The sequence below is a fragment of the Tachyglossus aculeatus genome, chromosome 21 (genome assembly GCF_015852505.1).
Source record: "Tachyglossus aculeatus isolate mTacAcu1 chromosome 21, mTacAcu1.pri, whole genome shotgun sequence".
NCBI classification, from domain to species: Eukaryota; Metazoa; Chordata; class Mammalia; order Monotremata; family Tachyglossidae; genus Tachyglossus; species Tachyglossus aculeatus.
In genome coordinates, this window is record NC_052086.1 from 15,365,048 (window position 1) to 15,388,196 (window position 23,149).

At 50.0% G+C, this 23,149-nt stretch overlaps 2 protein-coding genes across 2 annotated transcripts; both read left to right on the forward strand.

The window, feature by feature from the left end:
* The first annotated feature begins 3,832 nt into the window (after window positions 1–3,832).
* Window positions 3,833–7,250, forward strand: LOC119941755 (serine protease 33-like). Its single transcript, XM_038762227.1, has 6 exons — window positions 3,833–3,881; window positions 4,483–4,584; window positions 4,782–4,944; window positions 5,758–6,029; window positions 6,785–6,987; window positions 7,080–7,250. The coding sequence occupies exons 1-6, from the start codon at window positions 3,833–3,835 to the stop codon at window positions 7,248–7,250; spliced, it is 960 nt and encodes a 319-aa protein (XP_038618155.1).
* Window positions 7,251–12,005: 4,755 nt separating this feature from the next.
* On the forward strand, window positions 12,006–16,610 carry LOC119942073 (serine protease 33-like). Its single transcript, XM_038762727.1, has 6 exons — window positions 12,006–12,054; window positions 12,603–12,704; window positions 12,898–13,060; window positions 14,196–14,475; window positions 16,131–16,334; window positions 16,428–16,610. The coding sequence occupies exons 1-6, from the start codon at window positions 12,006–12,008 to the stop codon at window positions 16,608–16,610; spliced, it is 981 nt and encodes a 326-aa protein (XP_038618655.1).
* Window positions 16,611–23,149: the final 6,539 nt, after the last annotated feature.

Below are 23,149 nucleotides of genomic sequence, written 5' to 3' on the forward strand. Positions count from 1 at the left end.
TCTCCATGACCCCCTCCAATCTGCTGTCCTCCTCCTTCACTCCACAAAAACCACTCTGTCAAAGGCCACAGATGATCTTCTTGACAAATCCAATGGCCTCTACTCCATCCTAATCCTCCTCAGCCTCTCCTGGCCTTCGTCTATGTCAACCTCCCCCTTCTCCTAGAAATATTATCTAACCTCAGCTTCATATTGACACTGTTCTCTTCTGATTCTCCTCCTCTTTTCAGTCTCACTCTCTTTTGTGGGCCCCTCCCCTGCCTCACACCCCCTAAATGTGGGAGGCATTCAAGGCTCAGCTCTGTGTTCCCTTCTATTCTCCATCTACCCTCAATCCCCTGGAGAACTCATTCGCTCCCATGGCTTCAACTACTACCTCTATGTGCATGATTCCCAAATCTACAACTCTGGGTTTGAGCTCTCCTTCTCTGCAATTTCACATTTCCTCCTGCCTGAAGGATCTACTTGGATGTTCCACTGACCCTTCTAACCTAACACCTCCAAAGCAGAACTCCTTATCTTCCTACACAAGCCCTGTCCTTCCCCTGATTTTCCCATCACTGTAGATTGCACCACCATCCTTCTTCACAACCTCGGTGTTATTCTTGACTTATCTCTCTCATTCAACCAAGATAGTCAACCTACCATCAAATCCTGTCAGCTCAACCTTTTTAACATTACTAATATCCATCCTTTCCTCTCCATCCAAACAGCTACCATATTTAATCTGGCACTTATCCTAACCTGCCTTGATTTCTCTATCAGCCTCCTTGCTGATCTCCTTGCCTCTGGCCTCTCCCAACTCTAGTCCACACTTCACTCTCCTGCCCAGACCATATTTCTACAAAATTATTCAGTCCACATTTTCCCACTCTTCAAGAGCCTCCAGTGGTTGCCTACACATCAACACACCAAACAGAAATTATTTACCATCAGCTTTAAAGCATTCAATCACCTTGAACCCTCCTACCTCATCTCTCTGCTCTCCTACTATAACCAGGACCTCACAGTTTGCTCCTTAAATGCCAACCTACTCAGTGTACCATGATCTCATGTCTTTTCACTAGGCCATACTGCTTCTCTCCTTATGCTTGTTCCTTCTTCTTTCCTCAAACTCAATCTCAGCTCAGTGAAACCAAGATTTCCTGGGTAGATTATCCCTCGGAAGACCTGCCTCTGTGAGCCCCGAAGTTTCCAATGCTCTTGCTCAAGGTCTGAAGGCTCTTGGAGCAGGAAAAGGTGGGCAGAGATCAGGGTAGAGTTTGGGGGAGGAGAGAGGGAGAGAGAGAGAAAATAGAGAGGGTTAGGTGGGGAAAGAGAGGATGATAAGAGAAATGGCTTCAGAGGGAGAGGAGAGGAAAGGGTTAAAGGGAAAGGAGAGGAAAGAATGAAAGGGATGGGATTAGTATGAAAGAAGAAATGAAATAGGATGATGAGGACAGGAGAAAAGATAAAAGCTTGAGGTGGGGAAAGAAGGAGTGCAAATAAGAAAGAGGGAAAGGAGGAGAGATGAGTAGGGAAAATGGTGGCAAAGATCAACTGCTCATGAAAGGAATTTGAAGAAGTTGAAAAATTGCAGGTGAGCCCACATGATAGCCAGGAATGAAGGTCAACTTGCCTAACTTCTGCGGATAGGAACCGGGTTTCGGAGTAACCTGGGTGCCAAAGTCCCCAGCTGGTAGCTCTTTCCTTCCCTTCCCAGAATGACAGCTCCAGAAGACCCTTTCCATGCACATTATGTGCTTTGGTGACCATTCCTGCCTTGGTAATTACTGGAAGAGATGATGACGATGATAATGATGATGGCATTTGTTAAGCGCTTACTATGTGCCAAGCACTGTTCTAAGCACTGGGGTAGATACAAGGTAATCAGGTTGTCCCACGTGGGGCTCACAGCCTTAATCTTCATTTTACAGATGAGGTAACTGAGGCGCAGAGAAGTTAAGTGACTTGCCCAAAGTCACACAGCTGATAAATGGAGGAGCTAGGATTAGAATCCATGACCTGTGACTCCCAAACCTGTGCTCTCGCCACTAAGCCATGCTGCTCTAGGGAGAAGTGGGGGGTGATCGTGGTGGCAGAAATACCAAGCGAGGAACTTTGAGAGAAGAAAAATACCTTCCTGGCCTCCTCCTCCTCGTTATCCTTCTAATAACAATAATAACTATGGTATTCGTTAAGCACTTACTACGTGCCAGGCACTATACTACTACTACTACTAATAATAGCATTTATTAAGCACTTACTATGTGCAAAGCACTGTTCTAAGCTCTGGGGAGGTTACAAGGTGATCATGTTGTCCCACGGGGGGCTCACAGTCTTCATCCCCATTTTACAGATGAGGTAACTGAGGCACAGAGAAGTGAAATGACTTGCCCAAAGTCACACAGCTGACAATTGGCAGAGCCGGGATTTGAACCCATGACCTCTGACTCCAAAGCCCGTGCTCTTTCCACTGAGCCACACTGCTTCTCTTACTGTGGGGGATACAAGCAAATCGTGTTGGACACAGTCGCTGTCCCACATGGGACTCACAGTCTCAATCCCCATTTTACAGATGAGGTAACTGAGGCCCAGGGAAGGAAATGACTTGCCCACACAGCAGACAGACCAGGATTGGAACGCATGATCTTCTGACTCCCAGTCTGGTGCGCTAGCCATTACGCCATGCTGCTTCTCCACTCCTTCCAATGTCTCCTCCATCTCTGGCCCTAGACCACAGCAATAGTTGGGCTGGGTGGTTATGGCAGGAGTTGGGTTGCAGTGTGGACATGACTGTGGCCTTGACAGAGACTAGGATTTGGCCTATGAAGGTCAAGCCACTCAGGGAGCATGACCAGAGGCCGGCTGGGGGTAGCCATTCCGGTCTAGAAAGGGGGAAGGAAAATGGAGGAAGTTACCTATCATATAGAGAAGCAGTATGGTTAAGTGGAAAGAGCCCGGGCTTGGCAGCCAGAGGTCATGGGTTCTAATTCCGGCTCCACCACTTGTCAGCTGTGTGACTTTGGGCAAGTCACTTCACTTCCCTGGGCCTCAGTTGCCTCATCTGTGAAATGGGGATTAAGACTGTGAGCCCCACGTGGGACAACCTGATCACCTGTATCCCCCGCAGCACTTAGAACAGTGCTTTGCACATAGTAAGTGCTTAATAAACGCCATTATTATTATTATTATATAGCCTTCCCGGAGTGGGAGGGGACACTGACTGAGCCCACTGTTGGGCAGGGACTGTCTCTATGTGTTGCCAACTTGTACTTCCCAAGCGCTTAGTACAGTGCTCTGCACACAGTAAGCGCTCAATAAATACGATTGATGATGATGATGATGGGGATGAAAAAATCTAGGGAACACCTAGGGACCAGATCCCAGAAGAAAACTGTTTTCTCACAGAGTTGAGAACCTGGAAGCTAATGTCCTAAGGGAAACTCCTGGCTTAGCCAAGGCCAGCTTCTTCCCAACACAGATATTCATATTCCCACAGACCCTGTTCCCTCTCATCTTCCAACCCAAGGGGTCTGCCTGCCTCAGTCCCAGACTGGTCCCCAACACTCTTCCTTCCTCTCCCAGACCTCAGAGGGCCAGCTTCCTAGACAGTAGGGAGATAGGGGTTGGTAGTGTGGGCTCACTGGGCTTAGAAGGGGACAAGTCAGAGAGGACCCAAGAGTAGAACACTTGGAAGGGAGGTAGTGGGGAGGAAAGGTCAGGAGGAGGGAGGGGGGACAGAGGGAAAAGAAGGTGGAGTTTGGTGGGGGCATGCGGGTGGGAGGGCCTTGGCAGGGCTTTATATTGGGCCTGGGTGGAACACGGACCGCAGTCGGGGTGAGCAGCAGCCATGAAGATGACCTGCAAAGTTAAGACTCTGGGGTTGGTGTCTATGCTTGGTGAGTATCAGGAGAACTCTTCCACAATTCCCTCTCTCCCTTCCAGGACCCTTGCCCTCAGCACCTCCAAAACGAATTCTGGAGTTCCCAGTTCTCCTGTGGAACTGGGAGTTCCCAATCCTCACTGGCCATTCTAGATGAGCCCAAGAATCTCCCATTCACCCCAATCCTCTCTACTTGAGGCAGGATTCCCCACTCTCCCCCAGCCCCTTGAGTTGGGCACAGGAGTTTCCAACTTCCCCTCACTCTGTGGTCCCCCATCACCCTCAGGGGTTCCCTGAGCTCTCTGCTCTCCCTCTTCCCCCTCATATCCAAATGGCTTGGTGTCTATAGCCCTTCATGACATTTCAGGGGATTCAATGTTGTTGGCCATTACTCACTGTCCTGTTGACTTCCTGGAGACAGTCCTCTGCTTTGAGCCTGACTCCTGCATCACCTGGCCAGGGAGGGACGCTGGAGACCCCACTTCCCAAGCACTGACTTGTTCCTTTCCAGATCTGACAGTGTGTCATGGGGGCCCCTGGAAGTCGCTACTCCCCAATCTCCCTTCAGAGGCAAGATGCGTTGGTAATCTCCTTCTTGGGCTCTTTTCTCTCCACAGGGATGTTTCTATTTGTCCCGCCGGGCTTCACCCTTCCCCTTGCTGGGGACCCCGATTTGGACAACCCTGAAGAAGGAGAAAGTCAGACCAACTTTAATATAGGTGAAGAGGAGCTGGGGCAGGATCGGTACTGGGAACTCAAAAGGAACTGAAGCCTGGGAGGAGAGCTGGAGGAAAATGGGAGAAGGGGCATGCTGAGGACGGGGTGGGGTGTGTGGGTCTGAGGGGTGGAGAGCAGGATGCTTGGGTCCTAGGGGCTCAGGGCTGATGTGCTCTCGACTCTTTCTCTCTCCCTACAGTCTGTGGCCAATCTCTCAACTCTAACCGGATAGTCGGGGGCGAGGATGCCAAGGATGGAGAATGGCCCTGGCAGATCAGCCTCTTTTTGGGAGAGTCTCACCACTGTGGGGGCAGCCTGCTCACCCCCTCCTGGGTTCTTACTGCAGCCCACTGCGTATTCCAGTAAGTGGGCCACATCACTTTGGCTGAAAACCGGGCCATCGGGCCTCCCATCCTTGACCCATACCCTATCCTTTGGCCGTCCACCTGAGTGGGCAGGAGAAGCAGGGGTGAAGACTAGAAGTGTGACTTTAGAGTCTCCCAGTATTTGGAGTTGCATCACAAGCCCCAGAGTGCTATGAGACCCCAGTCAACATTAAGCAGGCCCAGCCCAGATTTGGCAAGCCAGTAGTTTAGAGTGAGCTCAGGCAGCTGGGGTGGGTGGAAGACCAGTTTATCCATGACCATCCCAATTTGGGCACATCTGATTGTTTTCTCCAATGGACTGGAACCGCCTCAAAAAATTTGAGATCGTTCTTGACGAATAGTCTTGACGATAGTTCAGGACGAATGGTCACCCCAGCTCTTTTCAAAACAGGGCACCTGGGGCTTGAAAAAAAGTGAGATTGTTGATTGGCTACAAAGGAGAAGACACTCACCCAAAGCAAAAAACAACATGGCTAGTGGTCGGGGGACAGGAGGAGGGCAGGGGGTGGTGGGGAGGGTCAGAGGACCTATAGCCAGGGAGGAGACTGTAAGAGGAAAATGAGAGTGAGGTAGGGAAATCACAACCTGCTAAGGCAGTTGGGTGGGGGAGTTGTAGAAGAAGAAGTGGCAAGGGCCTGAAAGAGGTTTTACAGTATATGATTTCCCCCACTTCCCCTGCCCCCACAACCTTCTGTCATATGGAAAAAAAGTCCCTTCATCTGGGTGCAAAACCATGCTCGTTGTGGACAAATAGGTGAGTGGTCTTTCTTATCTTCCTCCTTCCCCAAGGCAGGAGGCATCCAGTTACTCTGTAATCCTGGGAACAAACACCTTGGATCCCATCAGCCCCGATGGCGTTACCCGCAGTGTGAAACAGATCATAATGCACCCGGGCTATGGGGGTAACATCGAAGACAGCAGTGATGTTGCTCTTTTGGAACTCTCGGAACCAGTGTCCTTCACGGAGAAGATTCAGCCCATCTGCATCGCGGATGCCGCCACTCGTCCCGCATCTGGCACACCCTGCTGGGCGTCTGGCTGGGGAAGGCCAGAAGTGGGAGGTGAGGCAGCCATCCCAGCATAACCCTAACCTTAACTCCCTTTCCACAACCCAGATATTCCCCCTAAAAAGCCAAGATCTCAGCTCTGCTGGGCAGTGAACCTCCTAGTCGCCAGGCCTTAATGCCTCCCCACATCCTGCTCAACTCCTAGGAACCAGGTCCTGTTTTCCACCCCTCTCCTCAAGTTCTCCTTAAATTCTCCTCAAAATGCTCTCCTCAAAATGCCTTGGCTCTCCCCTCTCTTTCCATCCTCCCCAGGTTCTAGCAGACTGATGAACCTCCTTCCAGGACTCTTTTCCAGATGTCTTTGAAGCAGCCTGGCCTAGTGGACAAACCACAGGCCTGGAATTCAGAGGACTGAGCCAGCTCTATCACTTGCCTTCTGGGTACCCTAAGCAAGTGACTAAACTTCTCTGTGCCTCAGTTTCCTCATCTATGGACTAGGGATTCAATATATGCTGTCCCCTTTACTTAGACCGTGAGCCTCATGAAGGAGAGGAACTGTGTCTGACTTTATGGTCTTGTATCTACCCCTGTGATTAGTGTGGTGTCTGGGCCATTGTAAAAGCTGAAACAATACCCTAATCATCGTTACTGTTCTTATTATCATCATCATTATTGTGGTCATTATCATTATTATTTTCTCTACTGAAAGTCACAAATCATACCTCTGGCTCTCATGTCCCAAGTTCTGCTCTGTTGAGGCAGAACTCCCAAGCTCAAATCCTTGCCTCCTCTTCCTCCTTTCTCCCTAGGTACTCTGCCACCTCCCGTGGCTCTCCAGAAGGTCGAAGTGCCTCTGATCCATCGTGAGGACTGTGACAATCTCTACCATCAGACCGATCAGCCTTCTGACACCACCCCCTCCCGGGATGGCAATAAGCTTCCTGAAGGTCCCATCATCTTGGAGGGCATGATCTGTGCCGGCTATCCAGAAGGCCAGCGGGACGTCTGCAATGTAAGGGGTCACACTCCGGGTTCTCCCATTTGGGTCCTACTCAGTGGGTAATCATTGCATTCCTCACCCACTTCCCTTCTGGTCTCTTGCAGGGTGACTCTGGGGGCCCTCTTTCCTGCCCAGTGGATGGACGCTGGGTGCTGACTGGCGTGGTAAGCTGGGGGGTGGACTGCGGCTCCCCCAACCACCCTGGAGTCTACGCCGACGTGGCCACTTACTCCTCCTGGATTGTCGAAAATATTCCTCAAGGGAACGGAAACTAAATGCTCACCTGAACAACGGAGGAGAAAAGCCATCCCACCTGGGCCTGGGTTGGTGGTGGTGACTGCTCTCTCCCTCTCCCTCTCTCTTCCTCCCTCCCTTTCTCTCTGTCTCTCTCTTGTCCCTTGGGGCTGGTCCTCATGGCTCCCCCAATTCCCCTTTGATTCCACAAAATTGTGGTTAATATTGATGTTATTTAATATGAATAAAGATAAGGAAAGCGACAATTGTTGTATTCTTGATTACTTCAGACATGGGAAAAATGTGAATAGAAATGACCAGTTCATCACCCAGACTGGACCTCCAAGCTGGGTCTATGGTTCACCCGGATTCTCCACTTCAGTCCTCTTCTATAGTGGCATTGCTGGAACACCCGTCTTATCCTTGTCCTGTCTGTGGTCTCTCAACTCCAGACCTTGGGGTGATGGGTCACGGTTGCTCCTCTCGGCAGGACAGTCCTGCTCAATATTATTCTTAGGAGCTGCTTCTCTCTCTCTGGTTCTCAAAGATTTTGCTTTATTTCCTCTGAGGTCATCAACCATCCCATTTGAGCAGTGGTCCTTTTTTAAAATTCCACTTTTCCCCTCCCCAGCTCGTCCCTCTCCCTTCCCAGGCCCAGTTCACCTTCCCACCAGGCCCTGTTTTTCCCGGGGTGGATTTCCCTCTCCCAACAATCCAATCAACTTGGCCCCTGTTACTTCCCACTCAGGATCCACCACTCCCTCTGCTGACTCGGCTCCATTTCCATCAGTTCCCTGCCTGGCTCCAGGGCACCTTCTAGCTCTGAAAAGGTCCTGGGAGACGATCTGGGCCTGAGCTTATGGGCCCCCAGACCAGGGGTCACAGCCAAATAATGTGCTGATCACATAGAGAATCAGCGTGTCTCAGTGGAAAGAGCACAGGCTTGGGAGTCAGAGGTCATGGGTTCAAATTGCGGCTCCACCGCTTGTGAGCTGTGTGACTTTGGGCAAGTCATTTAACTTCTCTGTGCCTCAGTTACCTCATCTGTAAAATGGGGATTAAGACTGTGAGCCCCATCTGGGACAACCTGATTACCTTGTATTCTCCCCAGCGCTTAGAACAGTACTTTGCACATAGTAAGTGCTTAGCAAATACCAACATTATTATTATTATTATTTGGGAATCTCTCCTCCAATGGCAACTGGTTCCAAGGGGTCTGTCTATGATGAATGATGGTCTCAGAGGTCACCACCTTTCTTTGGTGGGGAAAATCAGAAAGTGTCCGATTGCCAGTCACCCCAGGGCTCAGAGACTGTTGTGACACAGGAGATTTAAGCAGGAAGAGGAAGAAAACATAAACCCAAGAGGAGGAGGGGAAACTGGGGTCCAGAGAGGAAAAGGGAGCAATTTTTCCTAGCGCAAAGAGTAATAATAATAATGGTATATGTTAAGTGCTTAACATGCAAAGCACTGTTCTAAGCGCTGGGGAGGTTACAAGATGATCAGGTTGTCCCACGGCGGGGGTGGGGGGGGGGGCTCACAGTCTTCAACCCCATTTTACAGATGAGGTAAGTGAGGCACAGAGAAGTTAAGTGACTTGCCCAAAGTCACACAGTTGACAAGTGGCGGAGCCGGGATTTGAACCCATGACCTCTGACTCCAAAGCCCGGGCTCTTTCCACTGAGCCATGCTGGTTCTCTGCATAGAAGGCTAGAGGGCTCCGAGTCCAGAGACAGGAATTCTAATTCTGCTTTGGGCACTTGCCTGCTGGGTTTCCTTTGGCAAGTCACTTAAATTCTCTGTGCCTCAGTTTCCCCACCTTTATCGATGCCTGTTTAATGCCTGTTATTCCCCAACCCTTTAGACTCTGAGACACATATAGGACAGGGACTGGGGCTGATCTAATTGTACTATATCACCCTATTATTTAAGAGAGAGGAAGTGTTTTACAATCAGTCAATCAGCCATATTCATTGTTCTCATCCCACTGTCAGCCACACTGTACTACTAATAATCCTGTTTAAGTACTTAGTCTGTACCAAGCAATGGACTAAATGCTCTACTAATCAGGTGGGGCACTGTCCAAGTTCCACATGGGGTTCAGTGTCTTAATACTCATTTTACAGATGAGGTAACTGAGGCACAGAGAAATGAAGTAACTTGTCCCGGGTCACCCAGCACCCAAGAAGTAGAGCCGGGATTATTCATTCATTCATTCATAGAGAAGCAGCGTGGCTCAGTGGAAAGAGCACGAGCTTTGGAATCAGAGGTCATGGGTTCAAATCCCGGCACTGCCAACTGTCAGCTGTGTGACTTTGGGCAAGTCACTTAACTTCTCTGGGCCTCAGTTCCCTCATCTGGAAAATGGGGATTAAAACTGTGAGGCCCCCGTGGGACAACCTGATCACCTTGTAACCTCCCCAGCACTTAGAACAGTGCTTTGCACATAGTAAGCAATAAACAAATACCATTATTATTATTATTATTATTAATTCATTAATTCAATCATATTTATTGAGCATTTACTGTGTGCAGAGCACTGTACTAAGCGCTTGGGAAGTACAAGTCGGCAACATATAGAGACGGGCCCTACCCAACAATGGGCTCACAGTCTAGAAGACGGGCTCACAGATTCCCAGGCTCAGGCCTCAGACTCCCTGCCATGGACTCTTTCCACTAACCTACACTGCTCCTCTGCTTGAGAGCCAAAACTTCCTTCAGGCTCCATCACCTCCGGATGAAAGCTGGCTCTAGGGAAAGGTGCAGCTGGCTCTGGGTAAGGCAGGGCAGCAGGGGGAGTGAACAGTGTGGTGTACTTAGCTCCAGGACAGAGCGATTGAGTAGCTGAACTCAACAGAACAGAACGGAAGAAGACCAGCAAATTTATTTTTCCATCCTTGTTTCCATCCATTGCCCTTTCCAGTTGTTCTGGACATTCAACTCCCAATTAAAGCCCCCTGCCCCATCACCTCTCCCATCTCTGGCCCCTAATGACCTGGACCTACTTGATTGAGAAAACTGAAAGTATCAGAAATGATCTCCTGTAAATCTCTCCTGCTCCTCTCCATTACCTCCCTCCTGCACTTCTCCACTCTCCCATGTTTCCCAGCAGTATCTCAAGAGGAGATCTCCTGCCTTCTATCAGAATATACCACCTCCATCTATGCATCCAACCGCAACCCTTCACACCTTCACACCTTTCCCTGACTGCCATCTTCAACTGTTCATTCTCCAGTGTCTTCTTCCCCACTGCTTTTAAACAATTTCACGTCTTCACAATCGTAAAAAGACAAAAACCCTTGACCCCACATTTCCCTTCAGTTTTTGCTCCATCTTCTTCCTACTATTCCTCTCCAAAGTCCTTGAGCAAGTTATCTACACCCACTGTCTCAAGTTTCTCTCCTCTTATTCTCTCCTTGACCCCACCCAATCTGGCTTCTGCCCCCTTCATTCCACAGAAACCACCCTCTCAAAGGTCACAAATGATCTTCTTGCCAAATCCAACAGCTTCTACTCCATCCTAATCCTCCTCAGCCTCGCAACTGCTTTCGTCACTGCCATCTACCCCCTTCTCCTGAAAATATTATCCAACCTCGACTCCACTAACACCATGCTCTTCTGAATCTCCTCCTAACCCTCTGGTCAATCCTTCTCAGTCTCTTTTGTGGACTCCTCCTTTGCCTCCCACCCCCTAACTACGAGAGACCCTCAAGGCTCAGTTCTGGGTCCCCTTCCATTCTCCATCTGCACCTACTCCCTTGGAGAATTCATTCGCTCCCATGGCTTCAACTACCACCACTATGGGGATGATTACCAAATCTCCAACCCTAATATCTCTCCATCTCTGCAGTTTCGCATTTCCAAATACAGCTGTCTTGAAGGCAGGAGGCAAGAGAAAAAGTTGGGGGTGGGGAAATGAGGGGTACAAAGAGGTAAGAGGGAAAGGAGGATTAGTGAGCGGGCAGAGGAGCTAGTGGAATGAAGTGAGCACTACAAAGAAGGGAAAGTGGTGGCAAAGATCACCTGCTCATGAAAGGAATTTGAAGAATTCGAGGAACGGCAGATGAGCCCACCTGGTACCTAGGAATAAAGGTCAGTTTACCTGACTTCTGCTGACTGGGACTGGATCTGGGAGGAACCTGGGGGCCAAAGTCCCCAGCTAGTAGCTCTTTCCTTTCCTTCCCAGAATGAGAACTCCAGGGCACCATCTCCATGGTCTCTGAGCACACCCGTGAGCATTCCTGCCTTGTCAATGTCTGAAAGAGAGCCCACCTCTCTGGGATTTTCAGGGGAGGCGTTGGGGAAGGTCTTTGCAGTGGAAATACTGATGGAGGAGCGTGGGGAGAAGACAAAAGCTTTCCTGGACTCCGACTCCTCCTCCTTCTACCCCTCTTCCTTCTCTTCCTATTTCTCTTCTTCCTTTTCCCCCTTCTCCTTCTCCTGCTCTTCTTCCTCCCCTTTTTCCCCCTTATCTTCTTCCTCCTTCTCTTCTCCCTTCTTCTCCTCCTCCTTTCCCTCCTTCTCCAGCTCTGATGGCTCTAGGCCTCAGCCGTAGTTGAGCTGGTTATGTTTAGGAGTCGGGATGCAGGGCACATGTGACTGTGGCTCTTTCAGAGGGCTTTGGAATAGAAAACCTGGGAGCTGTGCAGTGGGGGAGGAGAGGTCAGGAGCAGAGATGAAGAGGGTCAGAGGGAAAAGAAGGTGGAGTTGGGGTGGGGCATGCAGGTAGGAGGGCCTGGCTGGGCTTTATATTGGGCCAGGTGGAACACAGACAACTGTCAGTGTGAGCAGAAGCCATGGGGATGACTTGCAAAGTTGGGGGTCTGGGGTTGGTGTCTGTGCTCGGTGAGTATCTGAAAGACCCTTATTACAATTTTCTCTCCCTCTTCCAGGACCAGTGCACCTCCAGCACCTTCAGAATGAATTCTGGAGTACCCGGCTCTCCCCTGGGACCAGGAGTCCCCACTCCCTCCAACCCCTCTAGCTGGGCCCAACATTTCCCATTTCCCCCTGCAACACACTGTCCCCTCCCTTCACCCTTAGAGGTTTCCTGAGCTCTCAGTTCTCCCTCTGCCCCCTCAAATTCAAACAGCTTGGTGTCTATGAGCTCTCATGCCATTTCAGGGGAAGCCATGTGTTCCACCCTTACCCCCTGTCCTGCTGATTTTCTGGGGCCACACCCAGGATTCCTCTTATCTGAGCCTGACTCCTGCATCACCTGGTCAGGGCGGGAGGGACTCTGAAGGGCCTGCCTCACAGCTAAATCCTTGTCTACCGACAACTCACCTGCCCCTTCCCAGATCTGTCAGTGTGTCATGGGGGTCCCTGGCAGTCGCTGCTCCACAATCTCCTTCTGAGTTGGTGAACTCCTCCTTGGATTCTTTTCCCCACAGGGATGGTTCTTCTCATCCCGTCAGGCTCCTCACTTCCCCTTTCTGGGACTTACAGTTTGGACAACGGCGAAGAAGGAGAAAATCAGACCAACTTTAATATAGGTGAAGAGGAGCTGGGGCAGGATTGGTCCTAGGCTCTCAAGAGGAAGTGAAGTTTGGGGGGACAACTGGAGGAAAGAGGGTGAAGGGGCATACTGAGGCAAGGGGTGGGTGGATTCAAGGGGTGGAGAGCAGGATGCTTGGGTCCTGGGGGCTCAGGGCTGACATGCTTTCAACTCTTTCTCCCTCCCTACAGTCTGTGACCAATCTTCCATCTCTAACCGGGTGATCGGGGGTGAGGATGCCAAGGATGGAGAATGGCCCTGGCAGATCAGCCTCTTTCTGGGTGACTTTCACTACTGTGGAGGCAGCCTGCTCACCACATCCTGGGTCCTCACTGCCGCCCACTGCGTATTCCAGTAAGATGACCTTGACTGAAAAGCGGGGCATCAGGCCTCCTGTCCTCGATCTACACCCCATCCTTTGGTTGTCATTAGGAATGGGCAGGAGAATTGACGAGGAGACCAGAAGTTTTAGATTAGAGTGTCCCCGCAATCCAGGTTGCATGATAATGGAGCCAGCACTGAGCATGGTCCATCCCTGATTTGGCGAGCCAATAGTTTAAAATAAGCTTAAGCAACTGGGTTGGGAGGAAGACCAGCATAGCCACAACCATCCCAATTCAGACACATCCGGCTGTTTTCTCCAGTGGGCTGCAACAGCTTCCAAAATTTCAAGAATGTTTTGGTTTTGTTTTTTAATGGTATTTGTTAAATGCTTAGGCAGATCTGGCTAAACCAGGATGAATGTTCACCCCAGCTCTTTGGGAGTCCCGCAGGAGTTCCCTGCCCTAAACAAGGCAGTGGAAAAGAAGGTATCTAGTCCTAGATAAAGACAAGAGCTTGGAAAGTCAGGACTCCTTAGGTTTGATAAAGATTATTGGCTAATAATGATAATAATGGCATTTATTAAGCGCTTACTATGTGCCAAACACTGTTCTAAGCGCTGGGGAGGTTACAAGGTGATCAGGTTGTCCCACCTGGGGCTCATAGTCTTAATCCCCATTTTACAGATGAGGTAACTGAGGCATAGAGAAGTTAAGTGACTTGTCCAAAGTCACACAGCTGACAAGTGGCAGAGCCGGGATTTGAACCCACGACCTCTGACTCCAGAGCCCGTGCTCTTTCCACTGAGCCACGCTGCTTCTCTAGAGGAGATGATGTCCAACAAGAGAAAAAGGAAAAAGGGCCACTGGGCAGGGGGCCCTGAGAGGACGGCAAGGTATGGTGGGAGGGATCAGGAACACCATGGACAGGGAGAGGGCTGCAGAGTAAGAGGATGAGAGGGGAAATCACCACCCTGCTAATGTGGGTGGGTGGGTAGTTGTACAGGGGGAAGTTGGGAGGGAATGAAAGGGGTTTTATGCTTTAGTAATCTCCCCATCCCTCCTCCCTCTGGCCATATGGAAACAAAAAAATTCCACTCATCTGGGTAGGAAACCATGCTTGTGGACAAACAGGCGAGTGATCTTTCCTTTTTTCCTTCTTTTCCCAGACAAGAGCCTTCTGGTTTTTCTGTGATCCTGGGAACAAACACTCTGGATCCCATCAGCCCTGATGGCGTCACCCGCAAAGTGAAACAGATCGTGGTGCACCCGGGATTCAGGGGTCACATCGAAGACAGCAGCGACGTTGCCCTGTTGGAACTCTCAGAACCAGTGTCCTTCACGGAGAAGATTCGGCCCATCTGCATCGCTGACAAGTCCTCCCGGCCCGCCTCCGGCACGCCCTGCTGGTTGACTGGTTGGGGAAGGCCAGAGTTGGGAGGTGAGGCAGTCAGCCCCAGACATAACTCTAACTCTAACTCTCCTTCCACAACCCAGATATTCCCCCCTCTCTCCCGCACACATACACAAACACCAGCCCCTGCTTTCTCCAATAATAATAATAATAATGATGGCATTTATTAAGCGCTTCCTATGTGCAAAGCACTGTTCTAAGCGCTGGGGAGGTTACAAGGTGATCAGGTTGCCCCACAGGGGGCTCACAGTCTTAATCCCCATTTTACAGATGAGGGAACTAAGACCCAAAGAAGTTAAGTGACTTGCCCAAAGTCACACAGCTGACAATTGGGGGAGCAGGATTTGAACCCATGACCTCTGATTCCAAAGCCCGGGCTCTTTCCACTGAGCCACGCTCCTTCTCCAAGATTCCAGTCCTGCTGGGCAGCCAACCTCCTGGACCTCGGGCCCTCCCAATCCCCTGATCGCCTCCCAGGAACCAGGAGCCTGTTCTGAGCCTTGTATTCAATTGCATTTATTGAGCACTTACTGTGCGCAGAGCACTGGACTAAGCACTTGGGAAGTACAAGTTGGCAACATATGGTCCGTACCCAACAATGGGCTCACAGTCTAGAAGGGGGAGACAGACAACAAAACAAAACATGTAGACAGGTGTCAAAATAGTCAGAACAAAGAGAATTAAAGCTATATGCACATCATTAACAAAATAAATAGAATAGTAAATATGTACAAGTAAAATACATAGAGTAATAAATCTGTACAAATATAGAGAAGCAGCATGGCTCAGTGGAAAGAGCCCAGGCTTGGGAGTCAGAGGTCATGGGTTCAAATCCTGGCTCCGCCACTTGTCAGCTGTGTGATCTTGGGCAAGTCACTTAGCTTCTCTGTGCCTCAGTTACCTCATCTGTAAAATGGGGATTAAGACTGTGAGCCCCACGTGGGACAGCCTTGTATCTTCCCCAGTGCTCAGAACAGTGCTTTGCACATAGTAAGTGCTTAACAAATGCTATTATTGTTATTATTATTATTATATACAAGTGCTGTGGGGAGGGGAAGGAGGTAGGGCAGGGGGATGGGGAGGAGGAGAGGAAAAAGGGGGCTCTGTATCTCTCTTGTATCTCAGTATTTCATCAAGCTCACCCCTTAATGCCCTCCCCTCCCCTCCCCTCTTTCCATCCATCCCAGGATCTAATCCAGTGGCTGAACCTCCTTCCGGACCTCTTTTTCAGATGTCTTTGAAGCAGCCTGGCCTAGTGAAAAAAAGCAGACTTGGAAGTCAGAGGACCTAGATTCTACTCCATCACTTTCTTTCTGGGTGACCTTGGGCAAGTCACTTCGCTTCTCTGTGCCTCAGTTTCCTCATCTGTAGAACAGGAATTTCATACCTGCTGTCCCTTTTTCTTAGCCTCATGAGGGCCTCATGAGGCACAGGGACCGTGTTCGATCTGATGCTCTTGAATATGTCCCAGGGCTTAGTATGGTACTTGGTCTATAGTAAGTGCTGAACAAATATCATAATTATTATTATTATCACCATCATTATTATTATTAGCTTCTCTCCTGAAAGGCATGCATCATCTTTAAGACTGGCCCCAACAGCCCCAATCCTGCTCTGTGGGAGCAGGGGTTAGGGTTTTTCCCTCTGAGCTCAAATCCTTGCCTTCTCTCCTCCTCTTTTCCCCCTAGAGATTCTGCCACCTCCCAAGGCTCTCCAGAAGGTCGAAGTACCTCTCATCCATCGTGAATCCTGTGACAACCTCTACCATCAGCCCGATCAGCCTTCTCCCACCAGCCCCTCCCAAAAGGATGACAATGAACTCCCTGAGGGACCTTCCATCTTGGAGGGCATGATCTGTGCCGGCTACCCAGAGGGCAAGCGGGATCACTGCCATGTAAGGAACCACATCCCTGGTCCTGCCGATTTGGGTTCCACTCAGTGGGCAACTCTCGTGTTCCTCACCCTCTGCCCCTCTCGTCTCTTGCAGGGTGACTCTGGTGGTCCTCTTTCCTGCCCAGTGAATGGAGTTTGGGTGCTGACCGGTGTGGTAAGTTGGGGGGTGTACTGCGGCTCCCCCAACCACCCTGGAGTCTATGCCGACGTGGCCACGTATGCCTCCTGGATTGTCGAGAACATTTCTCAAGGAAATGGAGACCAAATGCTCATCTGAGCAGCAGAGGAGAAAAACCATCTCACCTGGGCCTGGGATGGTGGTGAAGACTCCTCTCTCCCTCTCCTTTTCCCCACCTCTCTCTTTCTCTTTCTCTCTCCCTCTTTCTCTCCCTCATCCCTTGGGGCTGGTCCTCATGGCTCCTCCTATTTTCCCCTGACTCTCAACATTGTGGTAAATACTGACGTTATTTAATATGAATAAAGATAGGGAAAGTGACAATTGCTGTATTCTTGATTACTTCAGACATGGGAAAAAAGTGAATAGAAATCACTGGGCCTCCAAGCTGGGTCTATGGTTCCCTCAGGTTCAGTGTTTCAGTCCTCTTCTCCAGTGGTATTGCTGGACTGCCCCTCCTGTCCTTGTCCTGTCTGTGGTCTCTCGACTCCAGACCTTGGGGTGATGGGTCACGGCTGCTCAGCTGATTCTCCTCTCAGCAGGTCCAGTTCCACTCAGTATAGTTCTTAAGAGCTGCTACTCCCTCTCTGGTTCTCAAAGATTTGGCTGTGCTCTTTCCGAGGTCATCAACCATCACATTTGGGCAGTGGTCCTTCTTTTAAGTTCCACTCCATCCCTGATCTAGCCTGTCCCCTTCTTTTCCCAGGCCCACCACACCTTTTCACCAGGCCCCGCTCCTTCTTGGGTGGCTTTCCCTCTCCTGGAGTCGTCAGCTTGGCTTCCTGCTACTTCCCACTCAGGATCCACCATCCTCTCTGCTGACCCGCTCTATCTCCATCAGTTCCCTGCCTGGCCCCAGGGCAACTTCTAGCTCTGAACAGGGCCCCGGAGAAGGTCTGGGCCAGGGCCTGTGGGCTCCCGGGCTGGCTGCCAGGCCTGAAATGGACTGCTCACATTTGGGAACCTCTCCCCATGTGACAACTTGTTCTAAGGGTTGGCTGATGTATGGCCCCAGAAGGCACCACCCTTCTTCAGTGGGAAAAATCAGAATGTGTCCAATTGCCATGGACCAGTCAACATAGGGCTCAGAGACTGTAGCGACACAGGAGATTTAAGTTGAAGGAGAAGAAAAGCATAGGCCTAAGAGAAGAAGGGGAAACCAGGGCTAAGAGAGAGGGAGGATGCAATTTTTCCTAGTGGAAAGACGATTAGCCTAGGAGTCCAGAGAACAGGGTTCTAATTCCGGCTTGGCCACATGCTTACTTTGTAACCTTGGACAAGTCACTTAACTTTTCTGTGCCTCAGATTCCCCAACAGTATTAATGCCTGTTAAATGCCTGTTTTTGCCTCAACCCTTTAGAATCTGAGACTAGGCTGGGAATGGGACTGGATATGATTTGATTAAAATGGATCACCCTACATTCACAGAGACGTGTTTTCCAATCAATCAGGCATATTCATTGTATTCACTCCATCGTTACTTATAATAAGAATCACACTTAAGTGTTTACTCCATGCCAAACATTTTACTAAGCCTGGGGCAGATACAAGATAATCAGGTTGGACACAGTCTCTGTCCCATATGGAGCTCAAAATCTAAGCAGGGGAAAATTTTCTCCATAATTCATTTATTTATATCTGTCTCCGATTGGGGCTGAAAACTCACTGTGGGAAGGAAACGTGTCTACCACCTCTGTAGTACTAACTTTCCCAAGCATTTTTATACTGTCTTTCATGTCGTAAGGGCTCAATAAGTACCACTGATGGATTGATCATAACCATTGATCCATCACCATTGATGGATCAAAGCAGCATGGCTCAGTGGAAAGAGCCTGGGCTTGGGAGTCAGAGATCATCGGTTCTAATCCCAGCTCTGCCACTTGTCAGCTGTGTGACTATGGGCAAGTCACTTCACTTCTCAGTGCCTCAGTTACCTCATCTGTAAAATAGAGACTAAGACTGTGAGCCCCACATGGGACAACCTGATCACCTTGTATCCTCCCCAGTGCTTAGAACAGTGCTTTGCACGTAGTAAGTGCTTAACAAATACCATTATTATTATTATTATTGAGTAATTGACTGAGCCCAAGGATATGCAGCAGACAAGTGGTGGAGCAGGAATTGGAACCCATGTCCTATGACACCCAGGCTCCTTCTCTCCATAAGGTAATGTCATTTCTCCTGCTTCCTGTTCCTCCTTCTTGTCTTCAAAGCCAATCTCAGCTCAATGAGATCACTGTTTGTTGGGTAGATTTTCCCCCACAGACCTGCCCCTATGAGCCCCAAAGTTAAACTTCTCTTGCTCAATGTCTGAGGGCCCTTGGAGCGGAAGAAGGTACACAGAGGAGTGGGTAGGATGTGTCGGGGGAGAGATAGAGAAAGATAAAGAGAGAAAATGGAAAGTGTTAGGTAGGAAATATAAGGGAAAGAGAGAAGGGGAAGTGGAATGGCTTCAGAGGGAGAGGAAAGAAAAGGGATAAAGAAAAAAGAATTTGGAAGAATAAAGGGGGTGGGATTAATATGAAAGAAAACAATAGGATGATGGGAAAAGAAGACAAGAGAAAAGGCTGAGTGTGGAGAAAGGACTGCAAAGAGGAAAGAGGAAAAGGAGGAATGGTGAGAGGGGCAGAGGAGCTAGTAGAAAGGAGTGTGAAATAAAAAGATGGGAAAGTGGTGGCAAAGATCACTCGCTCATGAAAAGAATTTGAGGAACGGCAGGTGAGCCCATCTGGAGTAGAGGAATGAAGGTCAGCTTGCCTGACTTCCAAAAATTGGAAATGGGTCTGGGAGGAACCTGGGTACCAAATCCCCAGCTGGTAGCTCTTTTCTTCCCTTCCAAGATGTCTGTCTCCCTTTTAGACTGTAAACTTACTGTAGGCAGGGGATGTATCTACCAACTCTGTTGTATTGTACCCTCCCAAGCACTTTTACAGTGTTCTGCACATGGTAAGCGCTCAATTAATACCATTGATGGACTGGACTGATTGATTGACAGACTGCATACTGTACGCAGAGCAAGGTATTAAGAGTTTGGGACAGTTTAATACACAAAGGGGGTAAGCATGGTCTTTGGCCTGCCTCAGGCCAGAGGGTGAGGCAAATAAAATAAATTACAGATCTGCGCATAAGTGCTGTTGTTATTATTAGGGGAGGTGACAAGTCCCTGGACATTCTGAGAGTAGTCGTGATGGAAGGGGTTTCAGTCTTCTTGCCAGACACTAGAGCCTCAGGGTATCTCAGAAGACATCACTCTGATCCTTTGGGGAATGTATTTCAAGGCCCAAGTTGTCTGCTTTAAAAAAAAAAGATATCTGTTAAGTCCTTACTCTGTGCCAGGCACTGCTGGGGTAAATACAGGATAAACAAGTTGGACAGAGTCCATGTAACACGTAGAGCTCGGTGACTTAATCCTCATTTTTCAGATGAGGTAACTGAGGCATAGAGAAGTGAAGTGACTTGCCCAAGATCACCCAGCAGCCAAGTGGTAGAGCTGGAATTAGAACCTAGATCCTCTGACTCTTAGGCCTGGGCTCTTTCCACTGAGCCACATTGCTTCTCTGCTTGCAAGACAAATCTTCCTTCAATCCCCACCACCTCCTGCCTAGATCTGACCCTGGGGGAAGGAGCAGCTGGCTCTGGGTAAGGCAGGGCAGCAGCTGGAGAGAGGAGTGCAGTGAGGCCTAGCTCCAGGGGAGAGCAACTGTGTAGCTGAACTGAGCAGAACAGAACAGGAACTAGCTCGATAGCAGCATCCAACTGAGCAGGAGTCTGGACCAGGAGCAGAGAGGGTAAGGAGAGAGTGGTGATGTACTGAGCTAAGCTCCAGGACTGCTGCAGGCCTCATGTTCTAGGACCCAAAAAACTCTGAAGGGGTGAAACTTTAATAAAAAAGGAACCAGCCTCCTCCGGGCATTTTTTTTTTCAGTGTTTGGTAAGCACTCACTGTGTACTAAGGCAATGTACTAAGCACTGGGGTAGATAAAAGCTAATCAGGTTGACATAATCCCCATGTGGGGCTCACTGTCTTAATCTTCATTTTACAGTTAAGGTAACTCATGCACAGAGAAGTGAAATGATTTGCCCAAGGATGCACAGAAGGCAAGTGGCAGAGCAGGGATTTGAACCCAGGTCATTCTGATTCTCATGCCCGTGCTCTATCCACTAGGCCACGCTGACTGTCCTGCTGTCTGTTCCTCCTTCTTCCCTCCAAAGCCAATCTCAGCTGGATGAAACCACCATTTGCTGGGTAGATTTCCCCTCTGCAGGCCTGCCCCTGTGAACCCCAGATGTCCTGCTGCTCTCGCTCAATATCTGAAGGCCCTTGGAGCAGGAGAAGGTGGGCACAGAAGAGGGCAGGGCAATAGTGTGGGGAGACAGGGAGAGGGTGAGAGAAGAAATGGAGAGGGATAGGTAGGGAGTATGTGGGAAAGAGAGGAAGGGAAGAGGAACGACCAGAGGGAGAGGAGAGAAAAGGAATAAAGGAAACGGAAAGGGAAGAATTAAAGGGATGGGATTAGTTCCAAAGGAAAAGAAATGGAATAGAATGATGGAGAAAGGATACAAGAGAAAGGAGTGGGGTGGGAAAAGGAGCAATGAAAAGACTGTGAGCTCATCTCTAGGTTGTAAACTCATTGTGAGCAGGAAATGTGTCGGTTTATTGTTTTATTGTACTCTCCCAAGTGCATAATACAGAGCTCTGCACACAGTAAGTGCTCAAAAAAATATTGAACAAATGAATGACAGAGGAAAGAGGGAAAGAGGAGAGGTGAGTGGGCAAAGGACCAAATGGAAAGGAGTGGGAACTAAAAAGAAGGGAAAGTGGTGGCAAAGATCACCCGCTCTTGAAAGGGATGTGAAGAATTTGAGAAGTGGGCTCACATGCCAGACAGAAGGTTAGCTGGTCTGACTTTTGCCGACTGGAACTAAGTTTTGGAGGAACCTGGTTGTCGAAAGCCACAGCTGATAGCTCTTTTCTTCCCTTCCCAGACTGAAAGCTCCAGGGCACTGTTTCCATGCTCTCTGTGTGCTCTGTAGAGCATTCCTGCCTTGCCAATAGCTGGAAGAGATCCCATCCCACCTCTCTGGGGTTTTCAGAGGAGGAGTTGGGAAAGGGCTAGGAGGCAGAAATCCTGAGGGAGGAGCTTTGGGAGAAGCTCTGTGGCTGCTTCTTCATCCTCATCCTCATCCTCCTTCTCTTCCTCCTCCTCCGCTTGCCCTGGGGCACAGCAATAGTCAGGCTGGTTATGGCAGGAGTCGGGGTGCTGTGCAGATGTGATTGTGGCCCTGTCAGAGGCTAGGATTGGGCGTAGGAGGGCTATGGCACTCAGAGAGCGTACCCAGAGTGTGCCCAGAGCGTGCCCAGATGGGATAACTGTTTTGATCCAGGAAAAGGGAAGGAACACAGATGACCTATCATTCAGTTCGCCCAAAGAGGGTGAGAACCCTGGCTCAGATAACTCTGGACCGAACATCGAAGGAACACCTAGGCAACATTTGCCAGAAGAGAAGAAGAATAAGCATATTCATTCCATGTCACTGCTGAGATGTGTTCCATTTGGGGGATGGGGTAACAGCTCTCAGACTCCCAGTGACTCGACTCACCCCTCAGACCCCTCTTTTTCTCCTTTTTTGCTCAGTCCTTTCTTGTCTCTCTGCAGCTCTCTGGAAAGATGGGGGAAGAAGTTGGGCTTGGGGGAGAATAGGGAAAACGGTGGAGGAGGACGAGGATTGAGATAAATAGGACAGATGCAAGGGGAGGGAAAGGGAAGTTTTATCAACCGCCGAAACGGGGAGTCGAGGGAGAGGCTCAGGAAGGGAAGTGAGAGGAACTGGGGTGACCTGTGAGATGCTGGGTATGACGGGAGTTGGGAGGAGGAGCTGCTGGCTGGGATCAGGGACAGACAGAGAGACGCTGGATCTGGGACAGGAGCTTTTCTCACGGCTCAGAAATGTCCCGGCTCAGCCAGCTCGTACAACTCAGGCCCTCTGACCCCTGTTCCCCCTCCCGAAGGCCCCACCAGACAGTCTGGTCCCAAGACGGGAGCTCGCAGACCAGACATCTTGCGCCGCCTCCAAGGCCAACTCCCCCCAGCTCACACTCCCTTTCCAGAATCTCGGCCTCCCGCCCACATCTCTCTCTCACCCACCACCCTCCGACCCCGCTCCCCTCCCAGAATGAACAGTTAGGTTTTGCCTAACCCCCCTCTCTTCTCTTCAGACCCAGCTCCCTCCTAAAACCTGGGACGAAGGAGTACAGATCAAAAGAGTGGGAAGGAAAACAAATGGGTGTCTGCAAGAGGAGCTATTGGGGGAAAAGGAGAAATCCAGAGTGGGAGGGTGTGGGACCGGGCTGTGGGTGTTGTCAGTTCCGTGGAAGCAGGGACTGGGGAATGTCTGTGCCTCCAGACTGGAATGGCAGCTGAAGGAGGGGAAGCTGATGAATTCTGAAAGTGGGTGTCTGGGTCCAGCAACGAGTTAACATCTGCCGTGACTCCCCAGACAGCTTCTAATGAGAGCCAGGTGTCCCCCTGGCCCAGTGCCTCCACTACAACCCCTTCCTCCTCCTTCCAACATGTAAACTGATCCTGTCTCAGTTCGGTGGGGGTGGGGAAGGGAGGGCAGACGTCGCGGGGAGACGGGGA

Excerpts from the sequence above, each read along its gene's own strand:
- LOC119941755 (XM_038762227.1), top strand. The coding sequence starts at position 3,833 with ATGAAGATGACCTGCAAAGTTAAGACTCTGGGGTTGGTGTCTATGCTT. Across the intron at positions 3,882-4,482 it reads GGGGTTGGTGTCTATGCTTG|GGATGTTTCTATTTGTCCCG; the intron begins GTGAGTATCAGG and ends TTCTCTCCACAG. Across the intron at positions 6,030-6,784 it reads GGGAAGGCCAGAAGTGGGAG|GTACTCTGCCACCTCCCGTG; the intron begins GTGAGGCAGCCA and ends CTTTCTCCCTAG.
- LOC119942073 (XM_038762727.1), top strand. The coding sequence starts at position 12,006 with ATGGGGATGACTTGCAAAGTTGGGGGTCTGGGGTTGGTGTCTGTGCTC. Across the intron at positions 12,705-12,897 it reads TCAGACCAACTTTAATATAG|TCTGTGACCAATCTTCCATC; the intron begins GTGAAGAGGAGC and ends CCCTCCCTACAG. Across the intron at positions 14,476-16,130 it reads CAGAGTTGGGAGGTGAGGCA|ATTCTGCCACCTCCCAAGGC; the intron begins GTCAGCCCCAGA and ends TTCCCCCTAGAG.